General features: G+C 45.4%; 1 protein-coding gene across 5 annotated transcripts in view; it reads right to left on the bottom strand.

The window, feature by feature from the left end:
• The window catches only part of frem1a (Fras1 related extracellular matrix 1a), a 47,732-nt gene that overhangs the window by 19,597 nt on the left and 9,729 nt on the right, over positions 1 to 18,406 (bottom strand). For 4 of the 5 annotated variants that reach the window (XR_003842135.1, XM_029526238.1, XM_029526239.1 and 1 more), the window contains exons 5-17: positions 16,070 to 16,266; positions 15,508 to 15,831; positions 15,159 to 15,267; positions 11,332 to 11,463; positions 10,648 to 10,992; positions 10,412 to 10,554; positions 9,715 to 9,911; positions 9,536 to 9,626; positions 9,282 to 9,449; positions 8,995 to 9,203; positions 8,157 to 8,250; positions 7,806 to 8,058; positions 945 to 1,148 (exon numbers count right to left, since the gene is read on the bottom strand). Coding sequence is in view for 4 of the 5 variants with exons in the window: in XM_029526238.1 (XP_029382098.1) it covers positions 945 to 1,148; positions 7,806 to 8,058; positions 8,157 to 8,250; positions 8,995 to 9,203; positions 9,282 to 9,449; positions 9,536 to 9,626; positions 9,715 to 9,911; positions 10,412 to 10,554; positions 10,648 to 10,992; positions 11,332 to 11,463; positions 15,159 to 15,267; positions 15,508 to 15,831; positions 16,070 to 16,266 (2,466 nt within the window). In the remaining variant the exon portion in view is untranslated. The remainder of the gene's footprint in view (positions 1 to 944; positions 1,149 to 7,805; positions 8,059 to 8,156; positions 8,251 to 8,994; positions 9,204 to 9,281; positions 9,450 to 9,535; positions 9,627 to 9,714; positions 9,912 to 10,411; positions 10,555 to 10,647; positions 10,993 to 11,331; positions 11,464 to 15,158; positions 15,268 to 15,507; positions 15,832 to 16,069; positions 16,267 to 18,406) is intronic. The other variant, XM_029526240.1, reaches the window with a different exon arrangement.

Consider the following 18,406-nt stretch of genomic DNA (forward strand, 5'->3'; position numbering starts at 1 on the left):
CCAGTGCTGGGCACCTTCAGCACATGCAACAAAAAACTCCTGTACCTCAGCTGTATCAAGGTGCTGAACCACCGTTCGCTGGCTGGAGTCTGGAGGTCGAGGTCCCCTAAAGGCTGCAGGCGTCTCCTGTATAAGCGTCCTGTTGAAAAACGGATGGCCGACCTCCGGTGGAAGATTATACACAGAGCTATAGCCACGAACAAACACAGAGCTCACTTGGACCCCAGCACTGAGGAGAACTGCCCCTTCTGCCCTGAACCCGAAACCCTGGTGCTGTCCTGCCCTCACCTGGCAGGACTGATGGACCTCCTGAAGGTGGAGAGGCTGGATAAACCTTCTCTCCATCCCTCTTTGTGTTTGGACCCAGATATACTCCCGTGAAGAGACTGTCCCTGGTTTTAATTAATTTTATCTTTGCAGCTGCTAAGTTGGCGATCTGGAAAACCAGGAAGAATCAGATGAGGGGTGAAGGCTGGACTGACCCGGTCCGCTATTTGAAAGGTTTGATGGTGGCTCGGTTGAAAGTAGAGTGAGCGTTTTTCACCCTGAACATGAACAGGTTCAGAGCCTTGTGAGACTGTGGGCAGGTCCTAACCTCACTGGGGGACAGCACTTAGCTTGGCTTATCTTAGCTTAGCTTAGGTTATTTTAGCTTAATTTAGCTTGGCTTTGCTGGGTCTAGCTTAGCTTATTTTATTTTTCTTCCCCCTTAGTGTGAGAGTGTGAATGGAAGTTTACACGTTTTGTTCTTTTTATTTATTTATTTAATTTTCAGATTTTTCTTTCTTGATTTTTTTATGACTTTTGACTTATTTGAAAAAGTTATTAAGAATGGGCTATCAATAAGGTTTAAAATAACGTTTTTTTTTTAAGTCAAAACTCCCTCTCTCTCTCCCTCTCTCTCTTTCTCTCCCTCCCTCTGGAGAGACTGGAGTTCAGCCCACCTGTTGTTAGTGAGGGTGGTTCACTGTCGACTGGAAACACTGTGATCTGGAGATCATACACAGGAAGGCTGTCCCGGGATTGATCTGTGGTTGAGGTTCTGGCGCTATTTCCTCTGATGCAGCATGGAAGCGCATTCTCTGTTTCACCATCAGAAATGACAAAAGTGATGGTGTCATAGCGAGGAGTGAGGCCGATCTCCAGTCCTAAAAAACAATCATCACAGGTATAGGTGACATTTTATTTTTTTCTTGCAGGAGGAAGGAGGAAAGATATGAGAGGTATTTAGAAGTTCTATTTCATCCCTGCTGATCACCAGAGGCGGTGCTTTAAGCACTGAATATTCCCCTTTGCGCATGCACAGTTCGAGCATGTATATAACAATATAACCTGTGACTTCTGGGTGACCCGGAGGAAACCATATCTTCCGGTGTCACCTGAGGCTCATTTCCTTCTTTTCTTCTTGCACGCAGTTTGCTTTTGGAAGCACTGAGCTGCACTCGGCCCGCTTCACTACAGCTACCTTTTTCCGTCGCTAGTAGTTCCGCAACCGTTGTTGGTTGGAGCAGCGACCATTCGCCCTCCAGGAGCTGCGACGGCGATATCTCTCTTTTTCAATTAGTCGTATTGAGCTCGCGTGGACACCGCGACACTCTCTCGCTGGTAAGGCAGTGCCCTTACCTCCCTCCTGGGACAAGGTGAATATATTCTTATTTCTTTGCAGCTACTTTGTTTTGCTTATTAACTTCCTGTCGGTGACGATGGCGTTCGCGCATCCTTCTCCCGGCATATAAATTACTTGCTCAAGCTGACGTCTTTCGCTTGCTTACCTAGTTGGTGGGTTGCCCGAGCGCGTCCCAGTGCCCAACGTAGATTCTCTGCTAGCAGGAGTTTATAATTTCATTCGTGGATGAGTGTGGTTGTCAACCTCTGTTGGTACAGGCTGCGTGCGCACTGCCTCCCCCCAGCACACAGTTTGCCCTGATTAGTTTTGTTAATTAAACTTGAGAACCCTGATTGGGTAAGGGTCACAGCGGTGGCTACCTTTGTTTTGTAACAGCTTCTGCTGCTGATTAATTTCTCTGTTTGGGCTCCTGCTGGGATAGGAAACGTACGCGCTTCCTCCCTTCAGTATACAGTTCCCACACTTGGCCTGCCCATAGCGTCCATGCTCAGGGTTGCCCAAGTGGTCACTGATCTCTACTGAGCCCATTGCCTGGCACAGGCGACACACGCGCCCCATCCCCCCAGTAAAAGGCCGCAATTGGACAGCAAGGCAGGATCACCTAAGCAGTCTTGAGCTATCACAATGGATGACTCCTATCTCTGCACATCTTGTGAGGCCCCTCTACAACCAGAGGATGGCCACGACCTCTGCCCCACATGCCTTGGCCCTGAGCACCTGTGGGATGCACTGTGCGACAATCCCTGCATGAACTGCAGCTACTTACCTCGAGCTGTGAGGGCTGCAAGCCTGGCAGAGCCTGGAATATCCAGAAGATGGGCGTGACCTCCCCCCATCAGGCCAGCCACCTCCGGACTCTCTGAGACACTCCAAGCGTCAAGCAATGGCGGCGGCAGCTGCACCCCCCAGGAGGAAGACAAAGTCTGATCATAGCAGGCTTTCGTCTAAAGTAGAGCAGCTGTCTGCTGAGCTAGCCCTGATGAGATCCTGGCAGCCCGCCAGCCTGACGCTTCCTTGGAAGCTGAGATAGCACCCTCTCCTCCAATGCCAATGCTGATACCTGAGGAGGTTAGGGTTAGGGTTCTCCCTAGCGGCTTCAGCTACCCGCTTTCACGATTACGGGGAGGAGCCAAGGGAGGGTGGTTCCCAAGCATCTGAACAGGGTTCCCACTCCTCAGCTCAGAGTTCAGTGGCTGGAATGGAGAACAGCTCCATGCGTGCTATCATGCGCTTGGCCCTACAGCGGCTGCACATGGATGTACCACAGCAGGCAGAAGCAGCACCAGCAAGTGCCTTCTTCAAACGCAGGCCGGCCCCCACTGCCTTTGCTATTCCCTACTCAGAGGACTACCTGGAGGAGTTGTAGGCCTGTTGGAGGAACACTAAAGCCTGCTCCCGCCTCTCTGCAGACAGGCGGACCCTGGCAGCCATGCACGATGCAGTGAGAGTTGGCCTGGATTGCATGCCAGCCGTTTTTCACAACGGGAAAACGCGGTGCAAGTGCGTTGCAGGGAGGACCCAAATGCAGGAGCCAGAAAACCAGGTAGGTGATGAAGAAAACACTTTAATAACAAACGGACAAGGCAGGAACAAAACGACAGGGCATGGGCAAAACAACAAGGCAGGGCATGGACAGGGCTTGGACAAGGCAAGGACGAAATTACAGGGCAAACGACAAAATGACAATGATCCGACAAGGACTAGGCTGAAAACAGGACTTAAATACACAGTGCTAAACAAGACGCAGGTGATCCACATTAGGGCAGGGAAGGCAATCAACATGGGACACAACCAGGAAGTAACATAATGGGGAACACTAAGGAACCAGGACTACAAAATAAAACAGGAAGTTACGTGGACAGAACACTAAACACCAGAATTAACTCAAAACCTGACACAGTTGAGCCCACCATTGCCTCACTCATAGTGTCCCCGGATGAAGCTCTGCGAAGGGATGCTAGGTGCCCTCGACCCCAGTGTCGGATCACAGACGATCTCCTCACAAGGGCCTACGATGCTGGAGCACGTGCTGGTCGTATGGGGAACTCAATGTCACATCTCATGTTGACCCTCTCAGCTTCACTACAGGAGGGCAATGTGACTGCTGAGTCCGTCACCTTTTGTGATGCCTCACTGGAGGCATTTCGCCTTATGTCCAGAGAGATTGGAAGAATGACGTCCATTCTGGTTCAAGCTCGTCGCCAGGTTTGGCTTTCACAGTCACACCTGACAGAGACAACTAGAAGAACACTGCGCAACCTCCCGGTGGAACCAGGGGAGCTATGTGGCCCGGCAGCGCAGGAGGCACTAGAATGTACCATCCAGGCCGGACAGGCCAGGGGCAGCCTAGGGGCCCCTTGGCTGCCTCTCACACCCGCTTATTTCCACCAACCCACCCCACTGGCCGCCATAATGTCCAGTGTCCCGCACAGAGACCGGCCAGGGAGTTTCGAGACCCCACCTGCCTGCCCTCCAGACAACTTCGTGCCCCAGACCCCGTTCGTCCCCCTGCTAGGGCTCCTAGAGCCCGGGGGGCCAGACACTGAGGCCTCTGGGCCGGTGGTCGGGTATTTCTCGCATCAGCAGCTCCAACAGTGGACTGCTCATGCTTCAGACCCGTGGGTAGTTACCACCTTGACCCACGGGTACAAATTTCAATTCCGCCGCCGGCCCCCGACATCCGACCAGGTCAGAATAACTTCCATCAGCGACCCGGCAAAGGCTCTTGCACTGGACCAAGAGTTATCCGCCCTCCTGGCCAAAGGCGCCATCGAGGCTGTGGCTCCTTTGTCATGTCCCAGAGGGTTCTACTCAACCTATTTCCTTGTGACAAAAAAGGCCGGGAGCTTTCGCCCAATCTTAGACCTCAGAGGGCTAAACAGATTCATGAAAGTCATACCCTTCCACATGCTGACCATAGCAGAGGTCCTGCGAACTGTAGCACATGCAGAATGGTTCACATCCATCAACCTCAAGGACGCTTACTTCCATGTCCCCATCGCTCAGCAACATCAGCAGTTCCTTCGCTTCGCCTATCGAGGCCGCCACTGGCAGTTCAGGGTGCTGCCCTTTGGGCTCTCCCTCTCCCCAAGGGTGTTCACGAGGTGTATGGCCACAGCCCTTGCGCCTCTCCAGTCTCAGGGCATGAAAGTCCTTCCGTACTTGGAGGACTGGCTTGTCTGTGCGCCGTCTCGGGCCCAGGCATCACAGGACACAGCGTGTCCCCTGTCCCACATGGCCCGCCTCGGAATCAGGGTGAACTTGCAGAAGAGTTGCCTGGTGCCGTTACAGACCAGATCTTTCATTGGAGTGACATTGAACAGTGTTACAATGACAGCCAGACCGTCCCCCCACCGGGTCGACGACATCCTCCACCTTCTTACACTATTCCAGGAAGGCCGCCAGCTGACCTATGTTACATTCCTTCGCCTCTTCGGCAAGCTAACATCCATTTCAGCTGTGGTTCCCCGGTGCTTGTTGTCACTGCGCCCCCTGCAGAGATGGCTGAACAGTTTCCACCAGGACGCCAAGCAGCACAGGTGCAGGAAGCTCAGGGCATCACGGCAGGCTGCCCTCGCCTTGGCCCCTTGGAGAGACAGGGCCTACATGCTCAGGGGTATGCCTATGGGCTGCGTTCCGTCTCGCAGGGAGACTCTCACCACAGATGCCTGCACCTCAGTATGTTGTGCAGTGTGGCAGAGCAGGGCAGCCCATGGGCAGTGGCCCATGGGAGACTGGGGTGCACACATCAATATGTTGGAGCTGCGGCCAGTACACCTAGCTCTCGAACACTTCTTTCCACACCTAAGAGGAAAGCATGTCCTCGTACGGGCGGACAACACATCAGCTGTGTATCATATAAATCATCAGGGCGGGACCAAGTCTCCGCAGCTGCTGGAAGTGATCTCCTCACATGGGGAGCTCCCCGCCTGATCAGCCTTCAGGCAATGTACCTACCGGGAGAGCAGAACCACCTGGCAGATTTTCTCTCCCGCCAGAAACCTCCAGCAGGAGAGTGGTGCCTCTACCTAGAGGTAGTGCACACTATCTGGAACCTCTTCGCTTCAGAAGCGTCAACCCACTGCCCTCTGTGGTTCTCCTTGGCCGAGATGACAAGCCCGCAGCTGGAGGGCCCGAGCCGCTTTTGAACATCTGTGCGGACCCTGTCTGACAGAGTGCCGTCCACTCGTCTCCAGTATGAGAATAGATTGAGACTGTTTTTCAACTGGTGTACGAGTCGTGATGAAAATCCTGTGTGCTGCTCTGTGCTTTTTGTCCTTGACTTCCTCCAGTTCCTCCTGGATGAGGGTTGTTCTCCGTCAACACTAAAAGTGTACGTGGCAGCAATATCCTGTATGTGTGTATGTAAGGGTTAACAACAGCACAGTAGGGAGCCACAGTCTGGTGTCCCTCCTCTTGAAGGGCGCTCAGAGATTACATCCTCCGAGGGTCACGAGAATTCCACCATGGGATCTTTCACTAGTGCTGGCTGCACTACGCCAGCCACCAATTGAATCCTTGGCACAAGCAGAGCCTCTGCAAAGCGTGTCACTGAGCTGCACACCCTGTCAGTCAGTGACTCGTGCTTAAGGTGGAACTCAGATGGCTCGGGGTCACTCTGTGGCCAAACACAGCATTCCTCCCTAAGGTGCTGTCCTGCGCTCACCTCAACCAGCCTATTCGGCTTGCGCAGTACAACCCTCCTCCAGGAGATGGAGGGGACAAACCTGAACTAATGTGCCCAGTGCGGGCCCTGGGGGCTTACATCGCAGCTACTGCGTGCATTAGGAGATCTGACCAGCTCTTTCTCTGTTATGGTGGCCCTAACAGGGGTTGCGCTGTCTCCAAACAGCGCTTGTCCCACTGGATTGTTGACGTCATTGCCCATGCATATCGGGCAAGTAACCGTCCCCTGCCATTTGGTGTGCAGTGCCACTCTACCAGGAGTGTTGCTACATCATGGACTGCCCTGAGGGGAGTGTCCCTGGAGGACATTTGTGCCGCGGTTTTGTGGGCATCGCCGGACACTTTCTCCAGATTCTACAGGGTGAATGTGGCCACCGACCATCCATTGGCTGTGGTCCTGAGGCCAGAGTCCACTACCTCTTCACACTGAAGGTTCGTACTCCGGATTCTTTGTGACCTTGCTGGTATGAGTCGTTCAGTCCTTAAAGCACTGCCTCTGGGAGTCAGCAGGGATGAAATAGAATGAAAGTTACAAATGTAACTACGGTTCCATGAATCCCGAATGACCGCCAGAGCTCTCTGTCACTCAGAATCCTTGCGTGCTCGTGAGAAGATTCTGAAGAAAACGAGCCTCGGGTGACACCGGAAGATATGGTCTCCTCCGGGTCACCCAGAGGTCACAGGTGATATTGCTGGTGCTGGTATATAACCGAACTGCGCCTACACGAAGGGGAATATTCAGTGCTTAAAGCACTGGCTCTGGCGGTCATTTGGGATTCATAGAACCGTAGTTACATTCGTAACTTTCGTTTTCCCTACAAAAAAGGATGCAAAAGACATATGTTTCCATTCTGGGGCTTAAATTTGGGAACAATTTCAATATAAATCTAAAAAATCTAATTTTACTTTCTGCTTTTCAAGAGAATGAGCTGCAAAGCAATTTTTAAGGTAACAAATGTGACATTTCCTTTTCTTAAATTCTGGAAAAATGCAAATGCAAGTAAAAAGTATTTTGAATGAACAGTTTTCTTCTCCTTTTGTTGTGTACACTATTGATGAGATAAAAAAAAATATGAACTTTGGCCTGAGCCCTTTCAGTCACTACTTAATATTAAGTACTTGTCATCCATTGGTGCGTGACCTGCAGTTTTGAAGCCTGCACTTTTTTGTCCATCAGCCATCTTGGTTTTTTGAAACCAGTAAAAACCATCTTTGGAGGAGAAGGTGTAGCTGTGGAGGGAGGGCCTGATCTGACCTGCTCTGTACCCTGGTTGTGTGGTACACACTGTCAATCACAGAACAGCCCCGCTCCCTAATTCAACCCCTGTTTCATGGTTTAGTTTTGCATAATCTTTGCATACAACTAACCTGGTGTCAGTAAGAAATATAAAAAAAAAAAAAATGCTTAAAACTATTAGCTATAATTGGGTCTCTATAAATTGACACCACATGATTTTCAATGTGCTGATATATGGATGTATTTGGTGTCTACCTGTGTGTCTGTAGGAGATGATGCCTGCACTAATGTCTGCCTGGATGAAGCGATCAACCACAACACCATTTCTTAGCACCACACCGTGATAAGGCTGCCGGGCAATTAATACAGACAGGCTGCTGTTGTCAGTGTCTGCATCAGAGGCATAGATATACTCTGCTGTGATGACAATCTCCTGTCCCTCGGCACAGCTCAGAACTGGTTTCAAGCCAGGAACCAGCACTGGGACCTCATCATTGATGGGATTCACCTGCAGATGACCAGAACAGCAGATGGTTCAATATCCACAAATGTGAAGCCAGATAGAGTGTTCATGTTTAAAGGAACCTTTTGAATAACAGCAGTTACCTTCACATGCAGGACAAAAGCAGCTGAATTGGTGCCATCTGTTGCAGTGAATTCAATGCTGTCCTCCACAGTTTCTGAGCTATCGTGACTATAACTATGATGAATCATTAAAATAATAATTAAAAGTCAACAGAGAAAATGTTTCCACAGACAGACAGAAAAAAAAAATCAACAGTCATCAAAGTCCCTAAAACTTCTTGTTGAAGAAAGGTCTTGTGGCCATTCTTTCCCATGACAACACAATATTAACACACATACACAAGGGTGCGAAGTGACATGTTTATGCAAGTTGAGTGTGGGGGAATCCCAATTCTGGGTTTGCTGGATCTTTCTGATGCAGCAGTGAGTCAATCAAGGGTACTTATGTAATCTAATTATGTTTTGTCTAGGCCTTAATCAACCATCAAGCTTCACTACATTTAAGAAAAACATGCAATTATTTATGACACCCCTGTTAAATATATTAACATGTTTTGAAATATGTTTTCATTACTAAATCTTTACTTATTTACTTTGTTGGAGAAACATATAAAACCCCAGAAGCCAGAGCAAAATGTTTTCTTTTTTTTTCGGCAAAAACATATTTATGTCCAAAGATAATCAATCAAAACACAAACATGACCATAACAAGATCATGTCATAACGTGATAGAGCAGATTTATCACTCCCATCACTGCTCTTGGCTTCCACATTAAACAGCTGCACTGAACAACAGATCATTTGTGAAATGTTGAATTACACAACAGCTGATTCTGTGTTTTTAGTGAAAGAAATTTTTGCTAGCACTGTGATTAAATTAAATATAACATAAATACATGAATGTTCCAGGATGTCTGACCTAACTTTAAAGCTTTTCAGGTCGCGCACTGTGAATGCCTGGCCTGGTGTCAGCAGAGTGCCATTTAGCTGCAGAGCTCCATGCTGTGGGCCCCCCTGCAGCTCCACCTGCAGGACGTTCTCCAAAGAGTCCACGTCTAACAGCAACAAGTGCTCAGGGCCAATCCTGGCCTCACTGCCCTCATCCACAGTCAAAGCATTGGTGACTGCCTGAAACAAACAGAGCACTTTCATATATTTTTACATGTTGGCATGCATGCAATGGGATTGGAATTCTGTCTTCTTCACCTTTGGTGGCTGGTTGTCTTCAGGGATCACGGTTATGTTAAAGCAGACCCCAGTGACTGTTTTGCCCAGATGGTTAGTGACAGAGAGAACAAGCTGGATGTACTGAGGGTAAGGGCCGATATCCATGATAGGAGGCATGTAGGCCACTTTCATGAAGTTTACAGCATGCTAGGACAAAAAAAGCACAAAAATGGTTTTGGCTGAACCTATCTCACAATATTTTCACTCAAAATATTGGACATGGAATGTATTACCTGTGTGAAGAGCCTCAGCACTGGTGCGGTTGGGTCTTTGGTGAATTTGGCTATGCTGTCCACCAGGAACAGCCTCCCTGCATCAGGGGTGCTGCATGTCCAGACGGGAGCATACAATTCAGACAGCGCTTCTCCACAGTTGGGTGCACAGTGTTTTCAGAAGCTGAGGACACACTGACCTGTGAGGACCGACGTAGAAAGGCGGAGTGGTGACTGTGTATGTCAGCTCATTGTCAAGAGACTCCTGGTCCACGAAGTGAAGCTGCTGTCTTGTTAGGTGGAGCACTTCGGTTTCTTTAATGACAAGGCATCGAGTGGAACCAGGAACCTCTTTAGGTGGTTGGTCTGGAACAGGTTCTATGTGGACCATCACCACCTGAATACAACATCATAAAGAACCACATAAATCAGGCATTAAAAACAAGGCTCATAGAATTTCATTGTACTAGTACAATATTAAAATGTGGCTTTTTTGTTTTACTGGGTGTTCATCGGCACCAATTTGATTCATACTTAAAAATCTCTGATACTACTGGATGGATTGCCAAGAAATTTGGTAGTTATGTACATTAAAGCTCTCCAGAAGATGAATGAGAAGATGGTGATCCTTGAGAGTGATAGTTGAGATTTCTTGACAAATTCAGTACAAACCTTCTTATTTCTAGTGGCTGGTTAAGTGGTCATGCTAGCATACTGATGTTAGCATTTAGTTCAAGTTCACAAAGCTACTAGCATGGTTTTGGACCGTTGACATCTGCCATTAAACAACTATGGACCTTTGACATATACCTTTAGCATTGGCCTTTAGTCTGTTGTGGACCTTTAGGTTGGAATTGCTCATACAACAGTCAGTCAGATATGCATGCTGTTACCCACTTGAGGTTCTGACAGGTTGGGTGGTTCATGGAAATCAGATAGCACCACCTCAAAGGAATCATCAAAGACCTCATTGCCAAGGTGTCGATAGTAAAGCATGGACTGAGACAGATCTTTCTGCAGAAAGTGGCTGACAGGGTAACCTGGATGAGCGGATCAGCACAACACAGACAAAACAGGATGCATTAAAATACAAATCAAATTCTATGTTGGATTGAAAAGTCCTCTCTCCTGACCTGTGAGCCCTGTTCCAGGGATCTTCATGACCTCTCCTGCCTGTGGCAGGCGGGTGATGTTATAGAGGATGTAATCGTCACTGGAGTCCATGTCTGAAGCCTGAAGGGTGGACCCTCTCAGCAGAGCCGTTTGGCCCTCAGACACCTCCAGCAGCATGTTGGTGATGAGGAAAGGAGGGCTGTCATCTTTGGGCAGGATCTTGATAGGGAATTTGTGCCTCGTCTGATGCCGACCATCAGAGATACGAAAGATAATGAAGTCTTTGGTTGTGTCGCTGTCATCATGGTGATAGTGAACAACACCTGCTCTGATGTCATTGACAGTGAACATGAAGCCCTTTCCACCTGGAGTTTACAGGAAACAATAAACAGAATATATTTTTATTATTCATTTGGCTGATGCCTTCATCCAAGCAACAATTAAAATCACAGAAAGTACTATCTTAGATACTGGATAGCCATAAAAAATTACTGTCCAGAATTTTAGGATGATGATTTTTACTCTAGTCGGGCTCTATTTAGCTGCCTTTCTGGGTTTTGCTAACGGACCAAAACCAAACAGATCCAGGCTGCTGGGTTCAGTCTGTCCCCACTGATTTTACCATGACTTTCAAACTGATGTATTGGGTTAGGGTTAGGGTTAGCAGTGGATGAATGTGATGTCACAGACAGTTGGGTCAGTACCCCTGACAGTGAGCCGGCCATGCTGTAGACCATCCACAGTGATGATTCGAACAGCATTCAGGTTGTCGTTGTCCACAATCTGGAACTGCTCCCACGTTATTGGACGGGATTGACCCTCTAACAGGCTGAGACCTGCAAGACAACGAGCAGAAAAACCTAACATATACCATAAACATGTGAACACCAAGCCTGAGGCTGCATCCACACTGTTTTTTTAACTCTGGGAGAAACATACCAACCATATGTTTACAGCAAGGCAGACAGATATGTACAGTTTGACTTACCTATTTCTCTCTGTTTCTCTCCCTCCCATTTTGTAATAAATAAAATATAAAATGAATATTCAAACAATGGATGTCACACTTCCTTTCCAATATTTGTAAATCAACAGTCTGGTACTTCAAGTCATATAACAGAAGTACTTATAGCATTTCAGGTCTCTGTGCTCATATGTATCCTGTCCATTTGGAGCACCATTTCTCAAATGTCTCTGACTGTAGCCTTAGCGCAAGTATCAGTTTCTACATAGAATAGATTTCTTGAACAGTTTCTTGCCAGTCTTCCATTTTCGATACATTGGATTGTAACCAATTCCTTGTTGTAGCATTCTTCACTCCAATCAATAGCATCTTCATTAAATATTTATCTGCTATCGCTTGAGTATGTAATGCCATGGTACCAAAATACATTGTGTTGACATCAAATTGTACAGTAATTTGAAATATGTGTTCCAGACAATCATGAATGTCCTGCCAATAGGACAGAGGTTTTGGGCAATCCTAAAATAATTGATAATGGTTACCTAAATCTGAGCCACACATCCTCCAACAACTTGTTCCACTTCCTAGTTGTCTCTTCTGAGCAGGTGTTATAAAAAATCTCGTGAGGTTTTTCCATCCAAATTCACGCCAGCTGTGTGAATTTGTTGTTTTCCATTGTAGTTTACAAATACCTTCCCATTCTTCCTCAGATATGATCAGATCTCCCTCCCTTTCCCATCTACATTTAATATGTAGAATGCTGGATTTTGATGAGTCTTGGAAACTTTTGTATAATCTAGATATCAATTTCTTTCCACTCCCAGATTTGTAAATTGAAATAAAGATCTTCAGAATATCACTAGTCAAATCCTGTCAAAATTGTCTTTAGTTGATGTTTTACTTGAAGATATCTGAAAAAAAATCTTGCCTCTCCAAACCATATTCCTCAAAACTTTTCACAGATACATTATGTATGAAGCATTAATAAGCCATAAGGCTTCTTTCCATCCATATTTTAAATCTATTACCTGTCCTATTTGGGATAAAATCCACATCATATGTACACCAACGTAATATATATATCTGCGCCCTTTAAATTGTATTTCCTACCTACTTTGTGCCATGTTTTTAGTGTTGTTTTTATCCAGGGGTTATTTTTATTTGTAAGACTATCCTTAAGTTTTGGGTCTGCCATTACGGCCTGAATAGGTGGACCAAGAGATCCTCCCTGTTCTATATCCTTTAATCTGGCCCTGTACTGTGAGTCACAGAGATACCCCAGGGTTCTAATCTGAGCCGCACAATAGTACTCTTAAGTCTGGCAACGCCATTCCTCCTGTGCCTTTTGGCAATTGCATTATTTTAACTTTTATCCTGGGTTTTTTTTCCCATCCAGATATATCTAGAAATTAGTTTCTGCCATTCAATAAATTGTCCATCACTTATTTCGATTGGCAGCGATAGGAAGAGATACAACAGGCAGGGCAAATCACCATTTTGACTGATTCAATTCTTGAGTTTAGGCTGAGGAAGGGTAAGTTATTCCATCTAGTGATGTCAGATTTAATTTTAAGGTTTATAGGAATGTAGTTTGCTTCGAATAGTTTTGTAATGTCTCCAGTAAGGTTAATTCCCAGATATTTCATTGATTTCTTGTTAAAAGTTCAGGCTATATTTACTTACTAAGTCATCTGGTGGAGCAAAATTAAAGGTCATAGCCTGAGTTGTCTGAATATTTATTTTATAGCCTGATATATTACCAAACATATCCATTGATGACATTGAGATTGGAAGAGATGTGGATGGATGTGATTAAAAAAAATTAATACGTCATCTGCAAGGATATTTTGTGTTCTTGTCCTGCTATGTTTATACCCTTAATTTGTTTGTTTTGCCTAATATATTGACTAAGAGATTCAATAAAGAGGGCAAACAAAAGTGGAGAACAAGGGTAGCCCTGTCTACAAGAATGCTCCAAGATAAAAGGCTGCCAAAAGGCTGCCATTTATTTTAATTCTTGCTGTTGGGTTATTTTATACTGTTTTGAAGGCCTCAATAAGAATATGGTGAAAGCCAAATTTATCTAATACCTTATACAAAAAAAGTCCATCTTACTGAATCAAATGCCTTCTCTGCATCCAATCCTGTTAAAATAGCTTGTGTCTTGGCTCTTGGTAGTTTGAGTCTTGATATTGCTGCCTTAACTTCTATTTCCGTGATGTCCGCAGTCAGGGCTTTATTTTGTTCTTGTGTGATTGTGGGAAGATTTAAAGAATCCAGGAAACTCGTTATCTCTTCATCGTTATCCAGTTTTGGCTGTGAATATAATTCCTGATAATAATTTTCAAAACTTTTTTGAATTTGGTCTAGTCTATATTGTATTTTTTTAGTTTGGGAGCATCTTATCTTACTAATAGTGGCATCTGCCTGTTGTTTCTTCAGTTTATATCATAACAGCTTCATTGCCTTACTTCCTGCCTCATAGTGCCCCAGTTTCAGGAAAACCAGTTTCTTTTTCACCTCTTCTGAGTATATTTCCTTTATCTCATTTTGTAGTTTTAATTGTTTAATTGTTACTTCATTGTTAGTCCCTAGCCTACTTTTATGGTCTTTCTGTAAGGAACTAAACTTCTCCTGTCTCCACTTTTTTAAGGATGAGGAAATAGAAATTATTTTCCCCCTCAGGACTGCCTTGAATGCATCCCATACTATAGGGAAGGAGACTTCTGCATTGCTGTTTTCGTTAAAATAGGTCTCTAATTCTTTTTCCAAGTCTGCTTTTACCTGGGGGTTATTCAGTAAACTCAAGTTCGAGTTCAGTTTTTATAATGTAGATTTTGGGTTATTGCCAATTTTGATCACCATTACTATTGGTAAATGATCAGACAAATCAATTGTTCCAGTGTAACATGACTGGATTCTAAATTGTTCTCTCTTCAATGTCACATTGGTTTTTGAAGCGCCTAAGTGATACTTAATTTACTGCTCCATCCATCTGGCCCCAGAAACCTATAGAAATGCTGAATGATTGTTTTGTTTTGAAATGTCCAGGGTTGTGTTGTAGTCTAGATGGACTCACATTTAGGCCTTGGACTGTCTATCAGCTCTTTTGGTGTAGTCCTAATTGGCTAGATATTGTCTGCCACAGTTTTAAAGCTTTATTCAGTGTTCTTTTGTTGGTTGGATAGTTGGTTGTTCTTTTGACCAACCGGGGGCACACACGATAGCCTTCATCTCAGTTGTGTTTCCAGGAGGATAGTCTCATTTTAGCTCTCCTTCTCTTTGGCTGTTATACTTTCTTCACTAGCTAGTTGCTATTTCTGTCTTGGGTGGTGGGCAGGTGATGAAAGTAAGGTTGAAGAGAATAAAGAAATGCAAAGATAAAGCACAGAATCAAAATAAATAACGTTAAGAGGTCAAAAAGTTCTTCAAAGCCTCAAATTCAGTACCTGTGGTTTTACCACTGAGTGACTCAATTATTCCATTGACAGAGCAAACACTAGAGATCATAGAAATAAAGCACATAAACAACAAAATTGCATTATCAGTACAAGGATGCAAACATACCCATGTTCCAGGACACTCTGGGTGCATTTGTATCTGCATTCCTGACAGAGAGGTGGACAGTCATTGATCGGCTCTTCTCAAAGAAAAAATCATGAACCTCAAATTCCACCTGCAGAGAAGATGGTAAGCAGTTTCAGGCTATAAGAGGATTGTTGCTTCCTGCACAAAGTAACTCCATCATCGTCACTTTATCATTATCACTGCCACTTTGTTTTTTATATTTTTCTAGTACTAGTAAGTCTACTCTTTGTTTCTATTCTTGTATTTTTACTACACCTGTGGTTGCTGCTGTAATGACGAATTTCCCAAACGTGGGATGAATAAAGTCCTATCTTATCTTAGCTTATACCTCGTAATTCCTGCGCTGGGTATGTGAGGAGTTTGGAGGTTGATATCCAATGAGCATGTCATTTAAATCCATCCATGTGAAGGAAGAGATTGGGGATGTGTGATCGGACAGGTGAGTGATGAAGCCATCAGCGGGGGAGTTGGTGATGTTAAAAACCAATAGCTGTTTGAGAGTTTCTTCATCTTCAGCATCTAGTGTGGCGGTGGAGAGTGGGGTGAGGATGAACTGGTCCACTTCCAGGATGAAAATTGACATGAGTGACGGTTTGGGAGGCTGGTTGAGCATTGCACTGTCTATCCGGATTGGAATCCAAGCCTGTTCAGACTACCCCATAAAATGAAAACATTGAAAACATGAATCTGCTTAAGAGGAATGAAAGGCATGAATGAAAATCAAGAAAGTGATGTACTGATTGCGCTAATTGGATGTTTTAGTCAAGATAAACTTTACTACACTACATTCTTCATTCTAACCCATTTATTGAGGTCCTGGTATCTTAATCAGATGCTCAGTTCAAAACACATAGATGCATAAAATTGCTAAGCAAGCACCATCCAAATACCTTATATATGCTGCCACTCCTGGTGTCCTTGAGGTCCACCCTGATGGGAATGTAATCTGTATCTGGTGATGGTGGGTCAATGTGCTGATACCTCAGCCCCATCAGCAGGAAGTCATCACAGGGAATTTTGGTGTACTTCACCAGCTTCAGACCTTTCAGGCAGTCTTCAGATTTACACATTGCTCTGGCTTTATTATCTGAGCGATGACACAACCAACACAATTTTCATCACAAAGCATAACCTAGTTTATTTTCCATTTAATTCCATCTATAAGTAATACAATGTATATGACTGTTTTGTCATTTTTTGTACTAAAAAATGTTAAGCCAAAAATCTTACAGGACTTTGTTTCAGTTTATGGTTATTCATGTGAGGAATTTGAATCTCTTCATGTTGTAATTTATAAATTTACATGTGGAATTTTAGTTTTAAAAAATGCATTCATTGCAGGAATTACACCACAATGACCCAAGCACATTGAGAACAAAGGAACTTAGAACCACTGCAAAGTGCAAGTACTTCTGCTGGATTCAGTTCCACACAATTTTCAAATAGCAAATACAGTTGTTCACTGATGGGTGTGGTGGTCACACTGAAGTGTAGTCAGGAACATTGTTTACACCAGTGACGTGCAGTGAGGATCATGACTGGTGACGCACTGACTTCATCAGTGTATCGACGATACTCAGCTGTACCTATCAATGAAGCCAAATGAAGTCACTCAGATAGTCAGACTGCAGGCATGTCTTGAAGACATAAAAGTCTGGATGACTGGAAATTTTTTACTTCTCAACTCTGACAAAACAGAAGTTATTGTACTCGGCCCTAAGCACCTCAGAAAAATACTATCTAATCATCAGTCTGGACGGCATTACTTTGGCTTCCAGCTCCACTGTAAGAAACCTTGGAGTAATTTTTGACCAGGACATTTGTCATTCCTTTGTCCCTCACATAAAACAAGTTAGTCGGGCAGCTTTCTTCCACCTGAGAAACATTAGGAAAATCAGAAACATCCTTTCTCAGGATGATGCAGAAAAACTGCTCCATGCATTTGTAACTTCTAGGCTGGACTACTGTAACTCATTACTATCTGGATGTCCAAACAAATCTCTAAAAGGCCTTCAATTAATTCAGAACGCTGCTGCACGAATATTAACAGGAACTAGGAAAAGAGATCATATCTCTCCTGTGTTAGCTGCTCTTCATTGGCTGCCAGTAAAATATAGAGTAGAATTCAAAATCCTTCTTTTAACATATAAAGCTCTTCATGGCCAAGCTCCATCATATCTCAGAGAGCTCATAGTTCCTTACTGTCCTAGCAGGCCACTCCGCTCTGTAGATGGAGGTTTACTTGTGGTTCCTAGAGTCTCCAAGAGTAAATCTGGAGGCAGATCGTTCAGTTATCAGGCTCCTCTTCTATGGAACCAACTTCCAGTATCGGTCCGGGGGCGGACTCTTTAGTAACTTTCAAGACCAGGTTTAAAACTTTCCTGTATGACAGAGCTGATAGTTAAAAAGTTAGTCCTCTACTCTTTAGCTATGCTGCTATAGGCCTAGACTGCTGGGGGAAGGACTGAGCTTCTCTCTCTCTCTCTCTCTCTCTGTCACCCTCTCTCCCCCTTTTCCTCTTTCTCTCTCCCTCCCTCCTTGCATGCGCTGATAAGAACCATCCTCCTTAAAAAACACCCAGTTCTAAGCATTTATACTGCATTGACTAACCATGTTCTGCCAAAGTCTCTGTCTCTCCCAGTCCCTCTCCTCTCTCTCCCTGTCCTCATCCTGCAGGTGGTGACTCATCTCCATCCCATGTTCCTGCAACACCTGCTGGTCCCATATTTCATGAATTCTGCACTACAGCTCAACTCCATGAACTCCATGCAGCAACATGTTCCTGCCGAGCGTTATAGCTGTGCAGGTGTGCCCTATCGCAGTTTGGTCTCGTCTCCTGCGGGACTGGCGTCTATGTGTGGCGTGGCGCGGCGCTTGTGTGGGCCTGACCGTTACGGCTGGCGTGGCGAGTGTGCCGGATCTCCTCCACCTCTCCATAATTGTAAATCCATCTCAACCGGTTGTGTTGGGGGTATGTTGCGGTCTCTGGGCATGACACCTGCTCATTGTGCCTTGGCAGTGTCGGTCTCCTGGCTGCGGCTGTGCTGGATTGGAGCTGTCCGCGCCGTTTGTCCATTCTGGTTGGTCTCCCCTCCTGAGCAGCGTTTAACTGCGGCCCACTGCTCTCCCTCTCTTCTCTGTCGGAAGCTGGGCCATTGCTCGTGGTGGGTGGCCTTCGTTTATTTATACGCCTTTAACACGTGCGTAATTGTTTGTGTGGGCGCTTT

The sequence above is a fragment of the Echeneis naucrates genome, chromosome 18 (assembly GCF_900963305.1).
Source record: "Echeneis naucrates chromosome 18, fEcheNa1.1, whole genome shotgun sequence".
NCBI classification, from domain to species: domain Eukaryota; kingdom Metazoa; phylum Chordata; class Actinopteri; order Carangiformes; family Echeneidae; genus Echeneis; species Echeneis naucrates.